We start from the raw sequence: 27979 nt of genomic DNA on the forward strand, positions 1-27979 counted from the left end.
ACAACGGCGGCAGAGGGGACTACAGATATAGGTGTGCAAATCATTGGCATGGCATGGAAGAGAGTTGTTAATAAAACATGGAATCTTGGGACAGAAGGATCCAGATCCTCAGGCGTCCGATCAAAGAAGCAACATGACACGAGGAAAACCCTTCTTTGCACAGAGTGCTTAGGATCTGGAATGGGGAGAGTGAGAGTGTGCTGCGGGTTGATTCAATCGTGCCTTTCAAAAAGGAATCGAATAATTATGAGGAGAAGAAATTTTCGGGCATTCCGGGAGTGAGGTGGGATAGTCGGGCTCGGCCAATTACACTTGCAGAGAGCTTGCACAGACATGACGGGCCAAGTGGCTGCCTCCTGTACTCTAACCATTCTGTGATTTGTCTCCTTAGTGACACCAGCCTGTATACCTGCCCAGATACAACAGCAACAGGCAGAGCCACAAGCTTGTGATTCCCAGCTACTAAACCCGTCGGCGAAAATAAGCTGAAATGTATTTCTGTAACAAACACCAAGCACAGAATAGCGCTAGAATGCTCCCACCTTGCAGCAGCTCATATCTATAAAAAGGTAAGCTTACTACCATCCATGCTCGTTTACAAGCGGTTACTCTTGTGGTCAACTTCAAATAAGGCAAGTTTGCGAGGTTTAAATGTAAAGGCTTTGTCCATTACATTGTATTCTAAACGTTATCTCCAGCTGCTCTTCTTGAGTACGGCATCATGATTCACATTCGCGAGGAACGCAGAATCAAAGTCCCTGACCCTAATTTTCTTCCTCCAAGAGGTACTGATCAAGCAGAGGTGAACTGCACTGGTCAAGCAGAGGTGGACTGTACTGGTCAAGCAGAGGTGGACTGTACTGGTCAAGCAGAGGTGGACTGTACTGGTAAAGCAGAGGTGGACTGTACTGGTAAAGCAGAGGTGGACTGTACTGGTCAAGCAGAGGTGGACTGTACTGGTAAAGCAGAGGTGGACTGTACTGGTCAAACAGAGGTGGACTGTACTGGGCAAGCAGAGGTGGACTGCACTGGTCAAGCAGAGGTGGACTGTACTGGTCAAGCAGAGTTGAACTGTACTGGTCAAGCAGAGATGGACTGTACTGGGCAAGCAGAGGTGGACTGCACTGGTCAAGCAGAGGTGGACTGTACTGGGCAAGCAGAGGTGGACTGTACTGGGCAAGCAGAGGTGGACTGTACTGGTCAAGCAGAGATGGACTGTACTGGTCAAGCAGAGGTGGACTGCACTGGTCAAGCAGAGGTGGACTGCACTGATCAAGCAGAGGTGGACTGTACTGGTCAAGCAGAGGTGGACTGCACTGATCAAGCAGAGGAGGACTGTACTGGTCAAGCAGAGGTGGACTGTACTGGGCAAGCAGAGGTGGACTGCACTGGTCAAGCAGAGGTGGACTGCACTGGTCAAGCAGAGGTGGACTGTACTGGTCAAACAGAGGTGGACTGTACTGGGCAAGCAGAGGTGGACTGTACTGGTCAAGCAGAGGTGGACTGTACTGGGCAAGCAGAAGTGGACTGTACTGGTCAAGCAGAGGTGGACTGTACTGGGCAAGCAGAGGTGGACTGTACTGGCCAAGCAGAGGTGGACTGTACTGGGCAAGCAGAGGTGGACTGTACTGGGCAAGCAGAAGTGGACTGTACTGAGCAAGCAGAGGTGGACTGTACTGGTCAAGCAGAGGTGGACTGTACTGGGCAAGCAGAGTTGGATTGTACTGGTCAAACAGAGGTGGACTGTACTGGGCAAGCAGAGGTGGACTGTACTGGTCAAGCAGAGGTGGACTGTACTGGTCAAGCAGAGGTGGACTGTACTGGGCAAGCAGAGGTGGACTGTACTGGGCAAGCAGAGGTGGACTGTACTGGGCAAGCAGAGGTGCACTGTACTGGTCAAGCAGAGGTGGACTGTACTGGGCAAGCAGAGGTGGACTGTACTGGGCAAGCAGAGGTGGACTGTACTGGTCAAGCAGAGGTGGACTGTACTGGGCAAGCAGAGGTGGACTGTACTGGGCAAGCAGAGGTGGACTGTACTGGGCAAGCAGAGGTGGATTGTACTGGGCAAGCAGAGGTGGACTGTACTGGGCAAGCAGAGGTGGACTGTACTGGGCAAGCAGAGGTGGACTGTACTGGGCAAGCAGAGGTGGACTGTACTGGTCAAGCAGAGGTGGACTGCACTGGTCAAACAGAGGTGGGCTGTACTGGTCAAACAGAGGTGGACTGCACTGGTCAAACAGAGGTGGGCTGTACTGGTCAAACAGAGGTGGACTGCACTTCCAAGGGGACACTTCCTGTCCCACTGGGAGACACAAGAATAGCATCTTCAGCAACCTCAGGACGCCCCCCAGGTCTTTCCAGCCAATGGAGTATATTTGAACAATAGTCACTGTTGCAATGCACGAAACCTGGACATTTAATTTGTGCTCAGCAAATACCCACAAGCAGCAAAGTTACCGAAGTTTTACATTTTCCACTCACCAGGACAAACTCCAGAATGCCAAATGTCAAAAGAAGCACGTCCTCCCCCTGTGTGCGTGGGTTTCCTCCAGGTGCTCTGGTTTCCTCCCACAGTCCAAAGATGTGCGGGTTAGGTGGATTGGCCATGCTAAATTGCCCATAGTGTCCTAATAAGGGTAAGGTTAAGGGGGGGGTTGTTGGGTTACGGGTATAGGGTGGATACGTGGGTTTGAGTAGGGTGATCATTGCTCAGCACAACATCGAGGGCCGAAGGGCCTGTTCTGTGCTGTACTGTTCTATGTTCTATGTTCTAAGCAACAGTTTATACTACAGGACTAAAGGGAGCTTGTAAAGGGATTGATTGGCACATTGACTCTGATTAGCCAAGGCATTGTCATGCTGGAAGCAACAGTGAACTCAAGGCTCCCAAATCCCCTGGGCAATTCAATAAAGGCTCAAGGTTTGATTTGCTTTGCCCTTGGCTGGCTAACGTTAAGCCAGGTGCAGCACTAAATCACTCAGGGAGGCTGAATCTGCACCATCAGACCGCCCACGTTTGGTGCCTTTGGTTGCCATACTTGTAAGAACTTTTACAAAAAGGTCTGTGGCAATAGATTCGGTTTGAGTAGGTTACGCCTGAGTAAATGCCAGTGGTACTAGACGAGCAATAAAGGAAGTTGTTCACCGCTTTGAACCATCGCCCATATTCTCAGGGGAACCAGCTGTTCAGCACCTGTGCTGCAGGGATGTGGAGGAGGGGCATCAAGTGTCAACTGTTGGACCGAATCAATGGCACTCTGTGGGTTAAAATGGCACCCACTTTAAATTTAAAAAAGCACAGGCTGCTATAGTGGTGAACTGAATCATTGAATCACTGCTTGGTGACTGAATCCAAAATGACTTCCAATCAATTAAAGAATGTTGACAAGATGGTGTTCTGAGCTAAACTGAAAGAGTTAACATGCACAACTTTCTTCTTCCCAAACTACCATTTTGCACATTCGCTCTTCCCTATTCTCTTCTTCCCTATCCCCTCCTCATTCCCCCTCCTCTCTCTTCTCCTACTCCCTATTCCCCCTCCTCCGCTCTGCCCCATGTCCCCTCCTCCTCATCCTTCTTTTTCCTCTCCTCTCTCTTCCCCTCTTCCTCTTCTCCTTCCTCCCTCCGGTTAAAGTAGATTTTTCTGTCTCTGCTGGACGGTATAGTACGCCACCTTTACCACACGGACTGCCATGATTCAAGCAGACAGGACACCACCACCCGCTCAAGGCCATGGGCACTAAATGTTGGCCATTCCAACGATGCTCCCATCCTGGGAATAAGTGATGTAAAGGAAATGTTGGATGGGAACTGACGTCGATGAGGGTAAAGATAATTCATCTTCTGAGGTGACTGCACCGAGAGTTTGGAAACCAGGTACAAACTATAAACCACCTGTGGAAGGATACTTCCACAGTGGAGCAGGAGCAGCTCTTCGAAGATTCAGTGCTTGGGTGGCAACTCCTGGTCATGAAGATTTGCTGAGAAGCAAGAGAACCAGATTCCGGTAGGTATCTCCCTCCCTCCTATCCTGAGAAAGGCCGGCACTTCTGTTCAAACAAGAATCTGCATTTCCTCAGGAAGGCATCTCCCCTTGGATTCCCCCTGGGCTTGACCACCCCCAGTGTCTCAGTCCCCACTCCGGCGGGAAAACCGGCGCCAACCACTTCAGCGCCAACAGGAATTCTCTGCACTTCCGGGGGCTAGGTGGATGCTGGAGGGGTTGGCACCGTGCCAGCTGGCGCCAAGGGACTGAGCAAGTTAGCGCATGTGTCGAAGGGCCGGCGTGATCTTGCGCTTGCGCAGTGCTGCCGGCGGGGTGCCGCGCATGCGTAGACCGGCCGGCATATTCTGGCGCATGCGCAAAGGGGTTGTCTTTGGGCTCCGGGGGGGCGCGGATGGAAGGAGTGCCCCCACAGCACAGGCCCACCAGGTCACCGTAGGGGTCACCCGCGGGGTCGGATACGCCCCCCCCCCCCCCCCCCGAGGACAGCACCAGCCGACTTACTTGCCTGGTTCCGCCGTGTGGGACCATGTCTGGATCAAAGATCAAAGAAAACTATAGCACAGGAACAGGCCCTTCGGCCCTCCCAGCCTGCGCCGATCCAGATCCTTTATTTAAACCTGTCGCCTATTTTCCAAGGATCTACTTCCCTCTGTTCCCTGCCCGTTCATATTTCTGCCTAGATGCATCTTAAATGATGCTATCGCGCCCGCCTGTACCACCTCTGCTGGCAAAGCATTCCAGGCACCCACCACCCACTGCGTAAAAAACTTTCCACGCACATCTCCCTTAAACTTTCCCCCTCTCACCTTGAATCGTGACCCCTTTGTAATTGACACCCCCACTCTTGGAAAAAGCTTGTTGCTATCCACCCTGTCCATACCTCTCATAATTTCGTAGACCTCAATCAGGTCCCCCCTCAACCTCCGTCTTTCCAACGAAAACAATCCTAATCTACTCAACCTTTCTTCATAGCTAGCACCCTCCATACCAGGCAACATCCTGGTGAACCTCCTCTGCACCCTCTCTAAAACATCCACATCCTTCTGGTAATGTGGCGACCAGAACTGCACGCAGTATTCCAAATGTGGCCTAACCAAAGTCCCATACAACTGGAACATGACCTGTCAACTCTTGTACTCAATACCCAGTCCGATGAAGGCAAGCATGTTGTATGCCTTCTTGACCATTCTATTGACCTGCGTTGCCACCTTCAGGGTACAATGAACCTGAACACCCAGATCTCTCTGTACATCAATTTTCCCCAGGACCCTTCCATTGACCATATAGTCCACTCTTTAATTGGATCTTCCAAAATGCATCACCTCGCATTTGCCTGCATTGAACTCCATCTGCCATTACTCTGCCCAGCTCTCCAATCTATCTATATTTTGCTGTATTCTCTGACAGTCCTCCTCGCTATCTGCAACTCCACCAATCTTAGTATCATCTGCAAACTTGCTAATCAGACCACCTATACCTTCCTCCAGATCATTTATGTATATCACAAATAACAGTGGTCCGAGCACGGATCCCTGCGGAACACCACTAGTCACCTTTCTCCATTTTGAGACACTCCCTTCCACCACTACTCTCTGTCTCCTGTTGCCCAGCCAGTTCTTTATCCATCTAGCTAGTACACCCTGAACCCAATGCGACTTCACTTTTTCCATCAACCTGCCATGGGAAACTTTATCAAACGCCTTACTGAAGTCCATGTATATGACATTGACAGCCCTTCCCTCATCGATTAACTTTGTCACTTCCTCAAAGAATTCTATTAGGTTTGTAAGACATGACCTTCACTGCACAAAACCATGCTGCCTATCACTGATAAGTCTATTTTCTTCCAAATGTGAATAGATCTTATCCCTCAGTATCTTCTCCAACAGTTTGCCTACCACTGACGTCAAGCTCACAGGTCTATAATTCCCTGGATTATCCCTGCTACCCTTCTTAAACAAAGGGACAACATTAGCAATTCTCCAGTCCTCCGGGACCTCACCCGTGCTCAAGGATGCTGCAAAGATATTTGTTAAGGCCCAGCTATTTCGACCCTCGCTTCCCTCAGTAACCTGGGATAGATCCCATCCGGTCCTGGGGTCTTGTCCACCTTAATGTCTTTTAGAATACCCAAAACTTCCCCCTTCCTTATGCCGACATGACATATTTCCGTATGACAACTTGACCTAGAGTATTTAAACATCCATCCCTAGCCTCAACATCCGTCATGTCCGTCTCTTTGGTGAATACCGATGCAAAGTAATCATTAAGAATCTCACTTATTTCCTCTGACTCCACGCCTAAATTCCCTCTTTTGTCTTTGAGTGGGCCAATCCTTTCTCTAGTCACCCTCTTGCTCCTTATAAACGAATAAAAGGCTTTGGGATTTTCCTTAACCCTGTTAGCCAAAGATATTTCATGACCCCTTTTAGCCCTCTTTATTGTGCGTTTGAGATTTGTTCTACTTTCCCGATATTCCTCCAAAGCTTCATCCGTTTTGAGTTGCCTCGATCTTATGTATGCTTCTTTTTCATCTTAGCTAGTCTCACAATTCCACCCGTCATCCATGGTTCCCTAATCTTGTCATTTCTATCCCTCATTTTCACAGGAACATGTTTGTCCTGTACTCTAAACAACTTTTCCTTAAAAGACTCCCACATTTCAAATGTGGATTTACCCTTAAACAGCTGCTCCCAGTCCACATTCCCTAGCTCCTGCCGAATTTTGTTATACTCTGCCTTTCCCCAATTTAGTACTCTTCCTTTAGGACCACTCTCGTCTTTGTCCATGAGTATTCTAAAACTTACGGAATTGTGACCGCTATTCCCAAAGTAATCACCGACTGAAACTTCAACCACCTCTCCTGGATGCTCCTTACAAACTCTGCTCCATCTACGCCTCCAACACTACACGAGTCCCATTCAATGTTGGGGAAGTTAAAATCTCCCATCACGACCACCCTATTGCTCCTAAACGTTTCTATAATCTGTCTACATATTTGTACCTCTACTTCATGCTCGCTTTTGGGAGTCCTGTAGTAAACTCCCAACAATGTTACTGCACCCTTCCTATTTCTTAGCTCTACCCATATTGCCTCAGTGCTCGAATCCTCCATAGTGCCCTCCTTAATCACAGCTGTGATATCATCTCTGACCAGTAATGCAACTCCTCCACCCCTTCTACCTCCCTCTCTATCCCTCCTGAAGCATCTATACCCTGGGATATTTAGTTGCCAATTTTTCCCTTCCCTCAACCAAGTCTCAGTAATACCAATAACATCATATTCCCAGGTACTAATCCAAGCCCTAAATTCATCTGCCTTACCTGCTACACTTCTCGCATTAAAACAAATGCACCTCAGACCACCTGTCCCTTTGCGATCATCATCTCTTCCCTGTCTACTCTTCCCCTTAGCCACATTGAGTTTATTATCCAGTACCTTACTGGCTTTAGTTGCTGCTTCTTTACTGACCTCTAACTTCCTAATCTGGTTCCCATCCCCTTGCCACATTAGTTTAAAAACTCCCCAAAAGTGTTAGCAAAAGCACCCCGTAGGACATTGGTTCCAGTCCTGCCCAGGTGTAGGTCATCCGGTTTGTAATGGTCCCACCGCCCCCAGAACCGGTTCCAATGTCCCAAAAATCTGAACCCCTCCCTCCTGCACCATCTCTCAAGCCACGTATTCATTCTGACTATTCTTGAATTTCTACTCTGACTGTCTAGTGGCACTGGTAGCAATCCTGAGATTACTACCTTTGAGGTCCTACTTTTTAACTTATCTCCTAACTCCCTAAATTCTGATTGTAGGACCTCATCCCGTTTTTTACCTATATCGTTGGTGCCTGTATGCACCACGACAACTGGCTGTTCACCCTCCCCCTTCAGTATGTCCTGCAGCCGATCTGAGACATCCCTGACCCATCCACCCGGGAGGCAACATACCATTCGGGAGTCTCGTTTTCGACCACAGAAACGCCTGTCTACTCCCATTACGATTGAATCCCCTATGACTATAGCCCTGCCAGTCTTTTCCCCGCCCTTCTGTGCAGCAGAGCCAGCCACGATGCCATGAGCCTGGCTACTACTGCATTCCCCTGGCGAGCCATCTCCCCCAACAGTATCCAAAACGGTATACCTGTTTTGGAGGGAGATGACCGCAGGGGACACCTGCACTGCCTTCCTGCTTTTTCTCTGCCTTTTGGTCACCCATTCCCTATCTCCCTCACCAATCCTAATCTGCGGTGTGACCAACTCACTGAACGTGCTATCCATGACCTCCTCAGCATCGCTGATGCTCCAAAATGAGTCCGTCCACAGCTCCAGAGCCGTCATGCGGTCTAACAGGAGCTGCAGCTGGACACACTTCCCGCACGTGAAGGAGTCAGGGACATCGGCCGCGTCCCTGAACTCCCACATTGAGCACGAGGAGCATAACACGGGTCTGGGATCTCCTGCCATTTTTACACTTTACCTTAACTGATTACAAATATAATATCAAATAATGAATAAGTGAAAGGAATAAAGATTTTACTTACCAATCACAATGCTTACCAGCACACAAAGAGTTAAATTTCTCCCAGCTACTGCTAATTGGAGCACTTTCCTTACCAGCCAATCAGATCACTGCTTTGGTGTGATGTCACTCTTCAAATTTATCCCCAAAGACCCTGTGGCCGCTGTTTAAGCAGCGAAGCAGCTCCGCCCACTCCAACCGCTGAATTCCCGCCAAAAAGACTCGAATCCGCGAAGCAGCTAGTTTAAATATTCACCGCTCGACTCTGTAGCTCCGCCCACTCCAACAGCTAAATTCACGCCAAAAAAATAAAATTAACCCACGCCGGCGGGACAGGCCAGAAACGGACGGCCTCTCGGGCCATCGGGGCTCGGAGAATTGCCGGGGGGTTTGAGAAGGCTCACTACCATTTTCTCACGGCAACTAGGGATGGACAATAAATGGTAGCCTCACCAGCAACGCCCATGTGATGATATGCATAAGGCAAGTTTGTACATAATGCTATGCACAACCTCCAACCACTAGGTGGCATTGTAAAGCCGTCACGTAACCCTGTGGTCTGGGAGTTGGGAGTGGGTTGTGCTGGAGGATAGACATGTTTGCAATAGTTCCACAACAGTTGATGAGTGTCAGTCATTTATTATTTTATTAATGCTCGTTATCTTATCAGACAGTTGTTCTGCAATAAATTATTTAAACTACATATTCTGTAGTTCATCATTCACTGTGGCCGGTCTACAGAATATGACAGCCCACATCTCCCGAATGAGCTTATAAAGATACAAATTAGGAGGAGAGGAGCTGACTCGGCCCCTTCAACCTGCTCCGCCATTCAATAAGCTCTGATCGTAACCTCAACACCACATTGTGGAACTCCCTCCCTAACAGCACTATGGGTGTACCTACACTCAGAGACTGCAGCGCTTCAAGCTGGCAGCTCAGCAGCACCGTCTGAAGGGCAACTAGGGATGGGCAATAAATGCTGGGCTAACCAGCGACGCCCACATCCCGTAAATACATTCTGAAGAAATTTCTGCCGCCACTCGATAACCTTCACCCCCTTGCTTATCAAGAATCCATCCACAAAATGGACGTTGCATGGATTAAAAACACAGCATTCACTACAGGATATGAGGCAAGTTCCAGTTCGAAAATCGACATTGCAGGAAATTGTCTGGTAACCATTCGCAATGGGTTAACTCGGTAACTAAACAGACAGAAAGCCACAAGGCGCCGAGCTGATGTTACCCTATATTCTCAAAAGCCACAACTCAGGGACAGTACAGCAGAGACAGCTGTGGGTTCAGACAAAAATACAGCCTTCAACACTTCCTCAACAAATGTGCAGAGAATCAGAGCGAGAGAGTGAGAGAGATACTCAGAGCGAGAGAGTGAGAGAGATACTCAGAGCGAGAGAGATACTCAGAGCGAGAGAGTGAGAGAGATACACAGAGCGAGAGAGTGTGAGAGATACTCAGAGTGAGAGAGATACTCAGAGCGAGAGAGTGAGAGAGATACTCAGAGCGAGAGAGATACTCAGAGCGAGAGAGCGAGAGAGATACTCAGAGCGAGAGAGTGAGAGATACTCAGAGCGAGAGAGTGAGAGAGATACTCAGAGCGAGAGAGTGAGACAGACAGAGCGAGAGAGACAGACAGAGCGAGAGGGAGAGTGACATCAGAGCGAGGGAGAGTGACATCAGAGCGAGGGAGAGTGACATCAGAGCGAGGAGAGTGACATCAGAGCGAGGGAGAGTGACATCAGAGCGAGGGAGAGTGACATCAGAGCGAGGAGAGTGACATCAGAGCGAGGGAGAGTGACATCAGAGCGAGGGAGAGTGACATCAGAGCGAGGGAGAGTGACATCAGAGCGAGGGAGAGTGACATCAGAGCGAGGGAGAGTGACATCAGAGCGAGGGAGAGTGACATCAGAGCGAGGGAGAGTGACATCAGAGCGAGGGAGAGTGACATCAGAGCGAGGGAGAGTGACATCAGAGCGAGGGAGTCTGACATCAGAGCGAGGGAGAGTGACATCAGAGCGAGGGAGAGTGACATCAGAGCGAGGGAGAGTGACATCAGAGCGAGGGAGAGTGACATCAGAGCGAGGGAGAGTGACATCAGAGCGAGGGAGTGACATCAGAGCGAGGGAGAGTGACATCAGAGCGAGGGAGAGTGACATCAGAGCGAGGGAGAGCTGACATCAGAGCGGAGGAAGAGTGACATCAGAAGCGAGGGAGAGTGACATCAGAGCGAGATGAGACTGGACATCCAGAGCGAGGTGAGATGTGACATCAGAGCGAGGGTGTCTGACATCAGAGCGAGGGAGAGTGACATCAGAGCGAGGGAGAGTGACATCAGAGCTAGTGAGTCTGACATCTAGAGCGAGGGAGTCTGACATCAGAGCGAGGGAGTGTGACATCAGAGCGAGGGAGAGTGACATCAGAGCGAGGGAGAGTGACATCAGAGCGAGGGAGAGTGACATCAGAGCGAGGGAGATGACATCAGAGCGAGGAGAGCAGTGACATCAGAGCGAGGGAGAGCTGACATCAGAGCGAGGGAGAGTGACATACAGAGCGAGGAGAGAGTGACATCAGAGCGAGGGAGTCTGACATCAGAGCGAGGAGGAGGACATCAGAGCGAGGGAGAGTGACATCAGAGCGAGGGAGAGTGACATCAGAGTGGGAGAGTGACATCAGAGCGAGGGAGAGTGACATCAGAGGGAGGGAGAGTGACATCAGAGCGAGTGAGTGACATCAGAGCGAGGAGAGTGCATCAGAGCGAGGGAGAGTGACATCAGAGCGAGGGAGGTGACATCAGAGCGAGGGCAGAGTGACATCAGAGCCGAGGGAGAGTGACATCAGAGCGAGGGAGAGTGACATCAGAGCGAGGGAGTGACATCAGAGCGAGGGAGAGTGACATCAGAGCGAGGGAGAGTGACATCAGAGCGAGGAGAGTGACATCAGAGCGAGGTAGAGTGACATCATGAGCCGGAGGCGAGATAGGACATCAGAGCGAGGGAGAGTGACATCAGAGCGAGGGAGAGTGACATCAGAGCGAGGGAGTGACATCAGAGCGAGGAGAGTGACATCAGAGCGAGGAGGTGACATCAGAGCGAGGTAGATTGACATAGAGCGGGGAGAGTGACATCAGAGCGAGGGAGTGACATCAGAGCGAGGGAGAGTGACATCAGAGCGAGGGAGAGTGACATCAGAGCGAGGGAGAGTGACATCAGAGCGAGGGAGAGTGACATCAGAGCGAGGGAGAGTGACATCAGAGCGAGGGAGTCTGACATCAGAGCGAGGAGAGTGACATCAGAGCGAGGGAGTGACATCAGAGCGAGGGGAGTGACATCAGAGCGAGGGAGAGTGACATCAGAGCGAGGGAGAGTGACATCAGAGCGAGGGATAGTGACATCAGAGCGAGGGGAGAGTGACATCAGAGCGAGGGAGAGTGACATCAGAGCGAGGGAGAGTGACATCAGAGCGAGGGAGAGTGACATCAGAGCGAGGGAGACTGACATCAGAGCGAGGGAGAGTGACATCAGAGCGAGGGAGAGTGACATCAGAGCGAGGGAGAGTGACATCAGAGCGAGGAGAGTGACATCAGAGCGAGGGAGAGTGACATCAGAGCGAGGAAGAGTGACATCAGAGCGAGGGAGAGAGATACTCAGAGCGAGAGAGATACTCAGAGCGAGAGAGTGAGAGAGATACTCAGAGCGAGAGAGCGAGAGAGATACTCAGAGCGAGAGAGTGAGAGATACTCAGAGCGAGAGAGCGAGAGAGATACTCAGAGCGAGAGAGATACTCAGAGCGAGAGAGTGAGAGAGATACACAGAGCGAGAGAGTGTGAGAGATACTCAGAGTGAGAGAGATACTCAGAGCGAGAGTGAGAGAGATACTCAGAGCGAGAGAGATACTCAGAGCGAGAGAGTGAGAGAGATACTCAGAGCGAGAGAGTGAGAGAAATACTCAGAGCGAGAGAGTGAGAGAGATACTCAGAGCGAGAGAGTGAGAGAGATACTCAGAGCGAGAGAGTGAGAGAGATACTCAGAGCGAGAGAGTGAGAGATACTCAGAGCGAGAGAGCGAGAGAGATACTCAGAGCGAGAGAGTGAGAGAGATACGCAGAGCGAGAGTTTGTGAATTAGAATTAGAATTAGAACAATACAGCACAGAACAGGCCCTTCGGCCCTCGATGTTGTGCCGAGCAATGATCACCCTACTCAAGCCCACGTATCCACCCTATACCCGTAACCCAACAACCCCCATTAACCTTATATTATTTAGGACACTAAGGGCAATTTAGCCTGGCCAATCCACCTAACCCGCACATCTTTGGACTGTGGGAGGAAACTGGAGCACCCGGAGGAAACCCACGCACACACGGGGAGAACGTGCAGACTCCACACAGACAGTGACCCAAGCCAGAATCGAACCTGGGACCCTGGAGCTGTGAAGCATTGATGCTAACCACCATGCTACCGTGCTACCACCCCGGGGTCTTCGATCGCATGGGAGGACCCCCCCCCCCCCCCCCGAAGTGCCGTTACACCTGGTCCACGTTTCTGGAAACCCGTGCTGAATGGCGGCACGGCAAAGTCTCCCAGACAGAGCCATCGATTCCGGGCCTTGGGATAGTCCGAAGTGAAAGAGGGAGAGAGAGTGAAAGAGATTCTGGGTGCATGAATTAGAGAGATTGAATCAGAGACAGAGAGAGTCAGATCGAGCGAGAGGCAGAAAGAGAAAGAGAGAGAGAGATAGACAGACAGAAAGAGAGAAGGAGTTAGAGAGGGTGAGATGGAGAGCGAGATAGAGGGAGACAGAGAGACAGACAGAAAGATAGACAAAGAGAGGGAGACAGAGAGAGAAAGAGAGATTGGGAGAGGGAAAGATAGAGGGATAGAGACACTGGCCGATAGAGAAATGAAAAAAATGAAAATTGCTTATTGTCACGAGTAGGCTTCAATGAAGTTACTGTGAAAAGCCCCTAGTCGCCACATTCCGGCGTCTGTCCGGGGAGGCTGGTACGGGAATCGAACCGTGCTGCTGGCCTGCTTGGTCTGCTTTAAAAGCCAGCGATTTAGCCTTGTGAGCTAAACCAGCCCCTAGAGAAACAGAGAGAGTGAAAGATAGAGACAAGAGATAGAGGGACAGAGAGAGATAGAGAGAGGGCAGATAGACGGAGAGAGAGAAGGACAGACAGAGAGAGGAAAAGAGAGGGTGTAAGACAGAGAAAGATAGAGAGTTCGAGAGAGATAGAGGGCAGATAGAGGGAGAGAGAAACAGACAGATAAAATGCGAGATAAAGAGAGAGAGAGAGAGAAAGAGAAAGTGATAAAGGGACAGGGAGAGAACGAGTCAGAAATAGAGGGGTAGATAGAGAAAGAGGTAGACAGAGAGAGAGAAGGAAAGAGGGAAAGGCAGAGAAAGAAATAGAGGAACAGAGAGAGAGATAGATAGTGACAGGGAGAAATAGAGAGACAGATAGAGGGACAGAGAGAGATAGATGGAGAGAAAGATACAGACAGAGCGAAAGTCACAGAGAGCGGCAGAAGCATTCTAAAGGGGATTAAGCTGTTACTTGAAAGGGAAGGAGGCGCAGTGTTATGGGGAGAGAGCAACTAAGTGATTGCTCTTTTGGAGAGCTGATGCAGACCGTGTGGGCTAAATGGCCTCCGTCGGCGCTATAACAATTCTGTGATTCGAGAGTAAGACAGAGCATGTGATTCTCTGGCCTCGCTGCTGCATGTTACACATCAGCGGGAGGCAACCCCGATTGGCACGGTGGTTAGCACTGCTGCCTCACAGCGCCAGGGACCCGGGTTGGCACAGCAGCAGAGCGGTTAGCACTGCTACCTCACAGCTCCAGGGACCCAGATTCAATTCCAGCCTTGGGTCACTGTCTGTGGAGTTTGGCATCCTCCCCGTGTCTGCGTGGGTTTCCTCCCACAGTCCAAAGATGTGCAAGTTAAGGTGGATTGGCCATGCTAAATTGACCTTTCGTGCCCAAAATTTGCAGGTTGGGTGGGGTTACAGGGATAGGGCAGGGGCGTGGGCCTAGGCCGGGTGCTCTTTCAGAGGTCAGTGCAGACTCAATGGGCCGAATGGCTTCCTTGTGCACTAGCGATTTGATTCAATGGCAACTCGTCATTGGCTGATCGCAGGATTTCTGGTCCCACCATTGTCAATGGGATCTTGCATCTTGAATTTAGTCGGGAAATGGTTGGGGTGGGCATCGGTGGGATCAGAACAGGCGGAAGATCTCGTCCAGAGAGAGGCGGAGAGTCAGAGAGTCCGACATAAAGTCATAGAGAGAGAAACAGAGAACATAGAGAGACAGAAAAAGTAAAACAGAGATAGGTGATATAGATGGGCCAGTCATTGGGGCAGAACAGTGACATAGAACATAGAACATTACAGCGGAGTACAGGCCCTTCGGCCCTCGATGTTGCGCCGACCTGTGAAACCCCTCTTAAAGCCTATCTACACTATTCCCTTATGATCCATATGCCTGAGGGATCATTGGATGTGTGATATCACAGCTATTACTGAAACTTGGCTTCAAGAAAGAATGGAATAGCAGCTCAATATTCCTGATCCCAGGGTTTGCGGACGAGGTGGGGAGGGGGGGTCATCACCAGAAATGTTAATCACGGAATGTTGACACGGATTTGTCGAGGGGAAGTTGGGATTGGCTAACTTGACAGACTTTTATAAGAAAGTAACGAGGAGGACCGAAGTGGGGCAGCGTATTTGATGTGGTCTACAGACGTTTCAGCAAGGCTTTTTAACAAGTTCCACATGACAGGCTCATCAGAAACGCTCATGGGATTCACGAGCAGGTGGCAGCTGGGATTCAGAATTAGCTCAGTGGCAGGAAACAAAGGTGACAGTCGGCAGTGTTTTTCTCACTGGAAGGCCGTTTCCAGTGGGATTGCGGTAGGGCCCAGCACTGGGTCTCATTCTTTTTGTGACATCGATCAATGACTTAGACTTACATGCAGGCGGCATGATTAAGACGTTTGCTGATGATACAGAACTTGGCCGTGTGGTTGAGAATGAGGTGGAAAGCAATGGGCTGCGGAGCGGTAAACTGGGCAGAGAAATGGCAAATGGAGTTCAGTGCGGTGACGTCTGAGCAATCAAGGCAAGGGAATCCATGATAAATGGCTGGAAGTGTAGAGGAACAGAGGAACTTTGGAGCCCATGTCCCCAGATCCTCGATGTAACGGGACGGCTAGATGAGGTGGTTAAGGAGGCTCACAGGATATTGTCCTTTACTAGCTGATAAATAGAATATCACACAATTCCTACAGTGCAGAAGGAGGTCATTTAGCCCATCGAGTCTGCACTGACCCTCAGAAAGTGCATCCTACCCAGGCCCACTCCCCCGTAACCCCACCTAACCTCAGGACAGTTTAGAATGGCCAATCCACCTAACCTGCACATGTTTGGACATAGATAGAGTATTGTGTACAGTATTACAAGGGACATCACACAACTAGGCCTAAAATGATAAGGGTATGAAAGAAGAACTGGCTGAAGTGAACTGGGAAAGGAGTTTAATAGGAAGACAGTAGGGCTGCCGTGGTTGACTTTGGAGATATTTAATGGCTCTCAGCAAAGATTGATCCCAGAAAGAAAGAGTAAGTGAGAAGAATAATTCAGTGACTGAATAAAGAAATTAAGGGTAGTATCAAATTGAAATAAACATTCGACAAATCTGCAAAGATTCGTGGCTGGTCAGACGATTGGCCGACTTTTAATTACCAGCAAAGAATGTCTGACAAAATGAAGAGTGGGAAAGTTGAATATGAAGGAAGGCTAGTTAGTAATATAAAAACACAGATAGTTAAGAGTTTATACAAGTATTTAAAGAGGAAGGGAGTAACTAAACCCAGTGTTGATCCCTCTAGAGAGAGGGTCTGGGGAATCGATAATGAAAAACAAAGAAATGGCAGAGGTGTTAAACAAGTATTTTGTGTCTGTTTTCACTGTAAAAGACTTAGACCCTTTCCCAATATACTTGGAAGTTAAGAGGTGTGATGTACCATCAATTGAACGCGAGACGAGTTGCTGGACAAAAGTATGGCTTTAATCAGCTAGATGTTAGCCCTGCGGTCGATTACAGTATAAGGACGACCGCCGGGAGTACTGGGTATTTAAACCCCGCCCTGGAGGCAGGGTTAACTCAGCCTCTCGACCAATCGGGGAGCCGTCACATGACTGGTCTCAACCAACCGGTCGAGAGGCACATGACTGACCAGGGCCAATGGCAAGCCGGTGTTCTGCACCAATGGCAGGCAGCTATGCTAATCATACCACCACAAGGTGAAAGGGAGGGAGGAAGTTAAAACAATCACTTAGGGAAAGGTGCTGGGAAAAGTGTTGGCCCTACAGCTAGCAAGGCCCGAGGAGCAGATGGCCAACATCCTGGGGCCTTAATAAAAGTGACTGCAGAGGTAGTAAAACATTGGTTAAAGTCTTCCAAAATTCCTTAGATTCTGTAATGGTCACACTGGATTGGAAAATAGTTAATGTGACAATGTTACTCAAGTAAGGAGGAAGACAGCAAGCAAGAAACCGTAGGCCAATTAGCCTAACATCTGCTATTGAAAAATTGCGAGACTTCGTTTGGCGGCACGGTGGCATAGTGGTTAGCACTGCTGCATCACAGCTCCAGGGTCCCAGGTTCAATTCCCGGCTTGGGTCACTGTCTGTGCGGAGTCTGCACGTTCTCCCCGTGTCTGCGCGGGTTTCCTCCGGGTGCTCCGGTTACCTCCCACAGTCCAAAGATGCGCAGGTTAGGTGGATTGGCCGTGTTAAATTGCCCCTTAGTGTCCAAAAAGGTTAGGTGGAGGCATGGGCTTAAATAGGGTGCTGTTTCCAAGGGCTGGTGTGGACTCGATGGGCCAAATGGCCTACTTCTGCACTGTAAATTCTAAGATTCTATGATTACCAAGGAGGACATAACAGGAAACTTAAGAAATCATCGTCAAGGGAAATCATGTTTGACTAATTGACTAGAGTCTTTGAGAATCATATAGAATTTACAGTGCAGAAGGAGACCATTCAGCCCATTGAGTCTGCACCGGCCCTCAGAAAGAGCAGACGGCTTAGCCCGCGACTCCCAGAAGTAACAAGCAAGGTGGATAAAAGTGGAGAGGCTTTGAGAGGGGGGGGGGGGGGGGGGTGGTCAGGAGGTGAGTTACTTGCTGTACGATTCCTAGTCTCTGACCTCACAGTATAAATGTGGCTAGTCCAGTTCAGTTTCTGATCAATAGTAACCCCCAGGATGTTGATTGTGGGGGGTTCAGTGATGGTACTGCCATTGAATGTCAAGGGACGGTTGAACTTGTGCGCAATGGTAGCGCGTCTGAGTCCAGATCAGAAGGTTGCGTGTTCAAATCACGTCAGGCTCACGGAGTTTTTCTGCAACTGGTTCCAGGGATTTATTTCTGAGTGGGTTATGTTTTCGAAATGACTCCGTTCAAAAGCACAATGCAAATAATCTTTTGGGCGGCACGGTGGCACAGTGGTTTGCACTGCTGCCTCACGGCGCCGAGGTCCCAGGTTCGATCCTGGCCCCGGGTCACTGTCCGTGTGGGGTTGGCGCATTCTTCCCGTGTCTGCGTGGGTCTCACCCCCACGGCCCAAAAGATGAGCAGGGTAGGTGGATTGGCCACGCTAAATTGCTCTTTAATCGTAAAAAAAAAAATTGGATGCTCGAAATTAATTTTTAAAAAAATTAAAAACGTCAAGGGGTGATGGATTGATCCTCTCTTGTAAAAGGTGGTCATTGCCTGGCACTTGTGTGGCACGAATGTAACCGACCACTTATCAGCTGACGCCACAACGTTGTCTAGGACTTGTATGTGGCTGGAATGGACTTTTCTACTCCTTGTGGACAGGACCAATCTGAGCAGTTTTCCACATTGCCGGATAGCTGCCAGTGTTGAAGCTGTACTGGAACAGCTGGGCAAGGCTGGCATCTCTTTGCAGAAGGGTGAGGAGCGATCGAATGAAAGTTTATGAAATGACGAGAGGATTTTCAGAGCAGACTTCCCTCAGGAGAGATGTTACTCACCAAGGAGCAGAGATTTAACGTAATTGGTACAAGAGGTGAGTTCAGCAATAATGGGCCGGATTCTCCGATGGCCGACACCGAAATCGCGTTCGGCGATTATCCGGAGAATCCGTTTTTACGCCGGAACCGGGGGCGGCATCGGTTTTCCGATGCTCTGCCCCCTCCAAAAACGGCATCGTCACTGAGTACGCCGCACGCCGTTGGGATGCTCTGCCCCCGATGGGCCGACTTCCCGACGGTGTGGGACATGGTGGGCTCACAGTTTTCGGGGACCTCACGTGGCGGCTGAGGGCTGTGTCCAGCGCCGCCACAGTCGGGGAGGGGGGAGCCGTTCCGGCTTCGGCGGGGGCTGGGGCGACTGGTGGGGGGGTGGTCCGGGGGTGGCGAGGGGGGGTGGTACAGGGGGGGAGCACTATCTAGCAGGAAGGGTCCGTGTTGTATGGCGCGGCTGCCACAGGTCGCTGCCGTGCGCATATGCGGCCAAGGACCCATCAATTCTCCGTCCGTATCTGCAGGTAAGGCTTTCCGTGGCACGGCTGCCAACCCTCCACCGGGCGGAGCATCGGTGCGGGGGCGCCGCCAACTTTTTGGTCGGAAGGTTAGACACATGTTCTGGACACAGCCTCAAAATGGGAGAATCCAGCCCAGAGGGTGGAGGGAGCCTGGAACAAACGGCCTGGAAGGCGGGAGAGGCTAAAACGCTCCAGTTTAAATAAACATACTTTGATACGCACTTGAAGTACCGTAACCCACAAGGCTACAGACCAGGAACTGGAAGGTGGGATTTGTGGGGTGGCTCTGGTTCTACCGGCATGGATATGATGGGCCGAATGGTCTCCGGCGCTGTAAATCTCGAGTAATTTTTGATTTCAGCTGAACCCTCACTCCACTCAGTGTGTGGCTGTCTTCATAAAGCTGCTGACGATTCTTTCTTCCTGTTTGTACCCTGGTTTCTTCTGTAGCCGTTAACAGTGCGGAGTGCGTGTTGAAAGAGAAAGAGAGAGATTGTGTATGTGTGTGGGAGAGAGATAAATGGAGCCTCTCTGCGCCGGCTATACTCCACTAACCCCAGAGAACAACCCAACACCCCCACCAAGGATTGGTGAATGTACCCACTTTGCGAGGTTGTTTTTGCAATTGAATGAACCACCCCAAGCTGACAAAGATTGACCTCAGTCAGGGCTGGTACAGGAGGAGCCATTCTCCCACTTTAACGGTGAAATACAACATGGCCCAAAATCAGGTGTATCGGACTGCAGCTCTGGTTAAGTTACTGTGAAAAAGCCCCTAGTCGCCACATTCCGGCGCCTGTTCGGGTACATAGAGGGAGAATTCAGAATGTCCAATTCACCTAACAGCACGTCTTTCGGGACTTGTGGGAGGAAACCGGAGCACCCGGAGGAAACCCTCACACTCACGGGGAGAACGTGCAGACTCCGCACAGACAGTGACCCAAGCGGGAAATTGAACCTGGAACCCTGGCGCTGTGAAGCAACAGTGTGAACCACTGTACTATCATGCTGCCCTTAAGTTATATTGAACAAATAACAAATTATTAGAGAGAGAGAAAAAAAAAACATGCAATAATTAACATGTATATTTACAGGTAAGCATCTTCGTAATAACAACTGTGGCCGCCCCCTTTAGCCGGCGTACATATTTTACATTCCCCAATATGGCCGAGGCACATGTTTATAGGCATTTATTTACAGTTTGGTTTTGGGCCTTAGCTTGCCATCAAACCCCCATAACGAACCCGTACCCCCCCCCCCGACCCCCCCCCCCCGACCCCCCCCCCCGACCCCCCCCCCGACCCCCCCCCGACCCCCCCCGACCCCCCCCTCCGACCCCCCCCCCGACCCCCCCCCCCGACCCCCCCCCCCCCCCCCCGACCCTCCCCCCCCCCCCCCCACCCCCCGATTCCCGTCCATTCTCGTCCAGATTTTATTAACTGAATTCAAATCCCATTAGGTGCTGCGTTGGACAGGCAATAGAAGGAGCAGGATGTTGCATTTGACAGACGGGGAGAGAGTGGAAGCCAGCAAGGGCAGAGTGCTCGGGAGAGACAGTGTGGGATTGGATGGGGTTTGGTCATTTCTGGTGCAGGTAGGGAGGTCCACCAGGAGCTATTTCGGGTGGGTCAAATCGACAGGTGAGAAAGGACATGGTGGGTGTGAGGTTTTCGACAGCAATGCCGCACAATGTGCTGACCGCGACTCAGCTCCATCTGCAAACTTCCTCTCCACCTCCACAACTGCTTCTGCCCGGCAGGAGGAGCAGAGGTGAAAAAAATGAAAATGAAAATGAATGATGCAACTGAGGAGGGCAGACGCAAAGCAGGAGGAAATGGCGGGCATTGATGAGCAATGCCACATCGTCCCATTACCCTTAATCTACATGTAATGAAAACAGAGATTAAGAATAAGACTGTCTATGTTGACTCACTCAGCCAAAAGACCCCGTGTTGGGCTGACAGAATTAATCTCGTTCAGGCAGAATCAGAATCTTTGAATGATACATAAAGAACAAAGAACAAAGAAAAGTACAGCACAGGAACAGGCCCTTCGGCCCTCCAAGCCTGCGCCGACCATGCTGCCCGTCTAAACTAAAATCTTCTACACTTCCGGGGTCCGTATCCCTCTATTCCCATCCTATTCATGTATTTGTCAAGATGCCCCTTAAATGTCACTATCGTCCCTGCTTCCACCACCTCCTCCGGCAGCGAGTTCCAGGCACCCACTACCCTCTGTATAAAACAACTTGCCTCGTACATCTCCTCTAAACCTTGCCCCTCGCCCATTAAACCTAAGCCCCCTAGTAATTGACCCCTCTACCCCGGGGAAAAGTCTTTGACTATCCACTCTGTCTATGCCCCTCATAATTTTGTAAACCTCTATCAGGTCGCCCCTCAACCTCCGTCGTTCCAGTGGGAACAAACTGAGTTTATTCAACCGCTCCTCATAGCTAATGCCCTCCATACCAGGCAACATCCTGGTAAATCTCTTCTGCACCCTCTCTAAAGCCTCCACATCCTTCTGGTAGTGTGGCGACCAGAATTGAACACTATACTCCAAGTGTGGCCTAACTAAGGTTCAACACAGCTGTGTGGCCTAACTGCATCACATAAGGAGGCCATTCGGCCCATTGTTTCTGACCTGGCTCTCTGAAAGAGCTGTCCAATGAGTTCCACTCAACTCCGCTCTTTCCCTATTGGCCCGAACATTTTCCCTTTTTAAGTATTTATCCAATCCCGTACAGAATTTATTCCCACAATCATGTCAGGCAGCGCATTGCAGATCATAATGACTCGCTGTGTAAAAAACAAATTCTCCTCATATCGCCTCTGGTTCTTTTGTCCTCAATCTGTTTTTGGTTCCTGCCCCTTCTGGCACTGCAAACAACTTCTTCTAATTTATTCTTTCAAAACTCCTTCCTGATTATGAATGCCTCTATTACATCTCCGCTCCGCCTCCACTGCCCAGCTTCTCCATATCACTGAAGTTCCTCATCCCGGGTACCCTCTCTCCATGGCCTTGAGGTGAAGATAGGAGATCAATCCGGAACCCCTGACTGGCTGACCCGTACCTCCCCTCCTGCCCTGAAGGTGTTGGGCACGATTCTCCAAAATGGAGACTAAGTGTTAGCGCTGTCGTGAACGCCGTCACAGCCTCAGTTCCCGGTGCCAAATGGGCGCTGCGCCAACCCACGCATGCGCAGTTGGGTCGCGCGCTGGCCCCTACGGAACATGGCGTGGGGGTTCAGCGGCTGGCCGCGCAACAATGTAGGCCCGGGGGGGGGGGGGGGAGAGAGGCCGGCCCGCCAATCGGTGGGCCCTGATCGCGGCCCAGACCCCATCAGAGGCCCCCCCCCGACCCTTCACGCAGAGTTCCCTCCGGCAGTGACCAGGGATGAACGGAGCTGGCGGGAGTCTGCCATTTCCACACGGTCGCTCGGCCCATCCGGGCCGGAGAACAAGCGGCCCACGACCGGCTAAGGGTCAAACGCGCCGGCGCAAATGGCGCCGATTCTCCGCACCTCCGGCATGGCACAGGGCTCGGAGAATCGCGCCCGTTGTTCCTCCCGCTTCCTCTCCTGCCCCACTCCTTGCTGATGCACAGTTGGAAGAGGGACATTCTTCGCTTTAACAGTGAGTTGGGGACATTCACCGTTTGATCCTGCCCCCCATACCCAGCCATGGCCACTCTCGAGGGCACTCTCATGGCCACTCTCATGGGCACTCACATGGCCACTCTCATGGCCACTCTCATGGGCACTCTCATGGCCACTCTCATGGCCATTCTCATGGCCACTCTCATGGCCATTCTCATGGCCACTCTCATGGCCACTCTCATGGCCACTCTCATGGCCACTCTCATGGCCACTCTCATGGCCACTCTCATGGCCACTCTCATGGCCACTCTCATGGCCACTCTCATGGCCACTCTCATGGCCACTCTCATGGGCACTGTCATGGCCACTCTCATGGGCACTGTCATGGCCACTCTCATGGGCACTGTCATGGCCACTCTCAGTGACTGGGAAGCAGTGCGATCCTTATACTCAGCGTGTGGGGGCAAAGAGCCCAAAGGCACAGATCATGGTGAGATGCTCCACCTCTGCTCTTGCCGGTCCGTCCCCCACCAACCCGGCCCTTACCCAGCCCCATACCCAACTCTGCGTCACTAGTTGCACTTAGCACACCATCCTCCAATTAAATCAAAGTGCTTATAAGGAAAGAAACAATGAATGTTCTTGGTCAGTAAATGATCTTGATGTGGGTAACAAGTGTCTGCATGCGGGTGGAATATGGACCCCACCCCCCTCCTGCTACACACGCGTATAAACCCAAATCATCATTGGTACACAACCACGCGTGTACACTGTGTGTGCCATGGTCAAATTCGGCTTTGCAAAAAGAAAGAAATCCTCATTTCACATGGCATTTTTCACAACCATTCTGCCCATCGTCTCCATGCTGGCAGAGAACGGGTCATTCACCTGAATCCCAGTTCCCAGCTCCTGGTCTGCAGCTCTGTGGGTTCCAGTATTTCAGATACGTGTCAAAGTATCTCTTCAGATAGCTTGAGGGTTTCTGCCTTCATCACCCTCTCAGGCAGGGTGAAAACATTACTCCATAAATCCCCTCATCTACCAATTCCTCTAAATCTCTGCCCCTTGTTTTTAGAACATGGAACATACAGTGCAGAAGGAGGCCATTCGGCCCATCGAGTCGGCACCGATCCACTTAAGCCCTCACTTCCACCCTATCCCCGTAACGCAATAACCCCCACTTAACCTTTTTGGACACTAAGGGCAATTTATCATGGCCAATCCACCTAACCCGCACATCTTTGGACTGTGGGAGGAAACCGGAGCACCCGGAGGAAACCCACGCAGACATGGGGAGGATGTGCAGACTCCGCACAGACAGTGACCCAAGTCGGGAATCGAACCTGGGACCCAGGCGCTGTGAAGCAACAGTGCTAACCACTGTGCTACCGTGCTGCCCCATTGTTTATTGACATATCGACAAAGGGAAATCAGTCCTTCCAACAATCAACTCTATCTGGCCGCTGAGAATTTTATAGATTTTCATTTAATTCTCCTCCGCTCCACATAAAACACCAGTTTAGCCTCAATACAACTCCAACAACGGCCAGTTGGGAGAGAGTTTAGCTCAGTGCGCTGGACAGCTAGTTTGTGATGCAGAATGAGGCGAACAGCGCCTCAATTCTGGTACCGTCTGAGGTCATTCATGATCACCCATGATCTGATTGAATGGCGGAGCAGGATCGAAGGGCTGATTGACCTACTCCTTATTCCTATATTCCTGTGAAGACCCCGCCTTCTCAACCTTGCCCCTCCCCTGAGGTGTGGTGACCCTCAGGTTAAACCCCCACCAGTCAGCTCTCCCCCGTCAAAGGGGAAAGCAGCCGATGGTCATCTGGGACAATTGACCTTTTTACTTCACAACAATAGCCTTTGCCCGACAATATGGGGAATTGTGAATATAAAAGCAAATTGCTGCAGATGCTGGAATCTGAAACAAAAACAGAACACGCTGGCCAATCTCAGCAGGCCTGGCAGCATCTGTGAGCGAGAAGGGAGCTAACATTTCGAGTCTGGATGACTCTTTGTCAAAGCTTTTGTCCAGCGTTTTCTGTTTTTGTTGGAGATGGGAACTTGGGCGAGTTTGCCCTGGCTACAGAGAGCTGGACCAATTCTATACGGCCAATACCGCCCCATCAGTCTACTCCCAACCATCAAGATGGCTCCAAGCACCCTCTGCAACCAATCAAGTATTTTAAAAAAATGGTGTTATTGTTAAAATGCAGGGAACACCGCAGCCAAATTGTGCGTTGCAAACTCCCACAGGCAGCAACGAGATGGTGACCAGAATATCTGTTTTACTGATATTGAGGGATAACTATTTGCCTGGACACTCAGTATCGCGCTGCTTTGTCATCCTTGGATTGGGACTTGCTGATCCAGGGGGAGGCGGCCGGGGGGGGGGGGGGGGGGGGGGGGGTACTGCCCACTGAGCCAAAACTGGCATTAATTCTGCTCCTCACCTCATGAAATTGTTCACTCCTCTGGAGCCCCAACAAAGCTGAATGTTCTGCACAAAGAGGCTGCAATCTCAGTCCTGGCTCTCAATAAAAGAACGCTTTCAGCAGAGGTTATGAAAAAGGAAAGGAATGGGGGAGGGGGGAAATCAAAGAATCATAGAATTTACAGTGCTCATGCGGCCCATCGAGTCTGCACCGACCCTTGGAAACAGCACCCGACTTAAGTCTTCGCCTCCGCCTGATCATCATAACCCAGTAACCCCACCTAACCTTTTTGGACACTAAAGGGCAATTGATCATGGCCAATGTACCTAACCTGCATGTGTTTGGACTGTGGGAGGGAACCGGAGCACCTGGGGGAAAACCACGCAGACACGGGGAGAACGTGCAGACTCCGCACAGACAGTGACCCAAGCCGGAATCGAACCTGGGACCCTGGAGCTGTGAAGCAACAGTGCTAACCACTGTGGTCGTTGGCTCATTGGCTTTCCTCGCCTCCTGCCAGCCATCCTCACGAACCTGCTGATCGGCTGACTCAGAAGTGACACGGGTTGGGGCGACTGAGTGGAAGCAATGCTTCATTCTTCGAATCTTCCAGAGTAAATAACTGTAGACCAGCCCATTCATTCAGCAAGAATCCTGTCCTTCTTTCAACCACCTCCCTGTATCTCTAACCTCACCCAGCCCTACAATGCCCACGCTCTCGGTGGCTCTCTAATTCTGGGCTCTGCCCAACTTTAATTGCTTTGCCTGGGCGCCAAGCTCTGAAATTCCCTCCGGAAACCCTCTTTGCATGGCTCTCCAAGGAAGACAATCCTTCAAATTTACCTCCCCTTGCCCTGGCACTTCCTTATGCAGCTTGGTGTCCAAATTCTGCTTGATAATCTGTTCTGTGAAATTCTTTGGAACTCTTTACTAAGTTAAAGGAAATACGTAAATATAAGTTGTAACTGGGTACTGGTGGCTACAACGGTTTAATAAAAAGTCGGCATGCTGATCTTACAGATCTGTAATGCAAACACCCACAGTGGAATTCGACAGCAGGTGCCAGGAGAAAATATATTCCTTTTTTAGACACCACCTTTTCCCAAGTCACAGGTCAGATTTATCAATACAATGTGAATGATATTAAAATAACTCAATATACCTGGAGGTGGTGGGAGCTCCTTCTCCTGGGTCTGCCGGAAAAGGTCCAAGTTCACCGTTGGTGGTCTGTTGGGTTTCTGAGGTGGGGCTCCCAAGGTCCATGGAGCAGGCAACGTTTTCCGTTTCGGAGCACTGGGATCTTTCTCGCCCTCCCCAGGATCCTGGTTCTGTGCCTTGTTCAGGAACTGGTTCTGCAGTTTCTGGATCTTGTTGGGGCCAGAGGCTGAGGGGGGGGCCTCTTCGTGTTTGGGCTTTGGGGGAAAACTCCTTAGGCCCCCAGGCCTCACGACTTCACCCTTGTTTTCGTTGGTTGTTGCAGTTTTGTCCTCGCTACTCTGACTCGGGAACCTCGCTCGCTCGTTCACGGGCTTGAGTGCCCTTAAAGGAAACACCCCAGGCCCTCTTCCAGGCCCACTGTCCTCTTTCCCAACGTCCTCTTTGTTTTCTTTCAGCGAGCTGCTAGGTTCATTCCAAGACTTTAAACCAGGAGCAGGTTTAGGGAACACAGGTTTCAAGGGTTTGTCTTCACTTGCGTTGCCTGCGTAGGAAATTGGTGGCTTTGGGAATTGGGATTTGGGGAAAGCTGGCTTGGCTTCGTGGGAAGTTACAGGATTCAATGTTTTGGAAAACTGAGATGGTTTGGGAAAGCCGGATCGGACTTCATTTTCTTTGTGCGTGTCGCCTGCGTCCACCGTGGGCCTCACCCCAAACTGAGGCTTTGCGAATTGAGCCCTCTCGTCTCTCTCCTCTTTATGAGCATTGAAGGTGTTCAGGGGGGATTTATTCCCCAAACTGGGCTTTGGAAATGGTGGCTTACAATCATTGGCTTCCTTCTGGAGTCCCTCAAACTGAGCTTTCAGAGCTGATGGTTTGGGAAAAGCAGCCTTCTCCGAGATTAGGTTGGGCGCGGCCTGACTGGATTTCTCGCTGAAAGAGCCGGTCGACCTGAGTCCCGGAAACTTGGGAGCCGAGGAGTTCTCAAAGCCGGCGGCTTTGCTGGCGACTGAAGACATGTTCCTTTGGGGCGAAGGTTGAGGAGTAAACTTGACAGGCCGGGAGCCTATGGAAGATGTTTCCTCCACAGGCTTGTTGCCAAACCTCGCCATCAGAGCTTTTACATCCGACTTTCCATCCTACGAAACAAGTAGAGAAAAATAAATTAGAAGGAAGGTTCGTGTGAGAGTGAGCTTAAACGAAAGGAGGTTTTCTTGGTAACAGCAGATAGCTCCCTAATTGGATCATTGCAACAGCCTGACGTTTTCAGTTTCCTGTCATTGTAGCAACATGCCGACCAAACTCTTCCTTTGCTGTGGTCTGAACAAACTTTGCAACAATAAATGCAACAGCAAGGTGTGTGCATGTTTTCTAGACTTACATACAGTGGCTACAAGTGTGAGATAGGGGCACTTCCTTCTGTTTCAATATCACATTGCAAGATCATTACAGGAACCAGCAACCAAACTGAAACTATGGGATGCCACACGCTGCAGGGCAGACAGAGCCTCCATTGTTTAAGTCCCTCTCCATTTTTAAGGCCACATCCGTTCACATTTTTGCTGACTGTACGATGAAATGTCACTTGCTTAATAATGTGGCCCTCGTGTTTGGACTGGTCCCATGATTATCTCACTCAGGACATGGTACATCAGTGCTAGGTGTCCTG

At 50.6% G+C, this 27979-nt stretch overlaps 1 protein-coding gene across 3 annotated transcripts in view; it reads right to left on the reverse strand.

The window, feature by feature from the left end:
- LOC119970786 (FYN-binding protein 1) overlaps positions 1 to 27979 on the reverse strand; it is a 247562-nt gene that overhangs the window by 148944 nt on the left and 70639 nt on the right. For all 3 annotated transcript variants that reach the window (XM_038805959.1, XM_038805957.1, XM_038805958.1), the window contains exon 2: positions 26318 to 27449. In XM_038805959.1, the coding sequence (XP_038661887.1) occupies positions 26318 to 27449 (1132 nt within the window). The remainder of the gene's footprint in view (positions 1 to 26317; positions 27450 to 27979) is intronic.

Source organism: Scyliorhinus canicula, chromosome 8 (genome assembly GCF_902713615.1).
Source record: "Scyliorhinus canicula chromosome 8, sScyCan1.1, whole genome shotgun sequence".
In the NCBI taxonomy this organism is placed as follows: domain Eukaryota; kingdom Metazoa; phylum Chordata; class Chondrichthyes; order Carcharhiniformes; family Scyliorhinidae; genus Scyliorhinus; species Scyliorhinus canicula.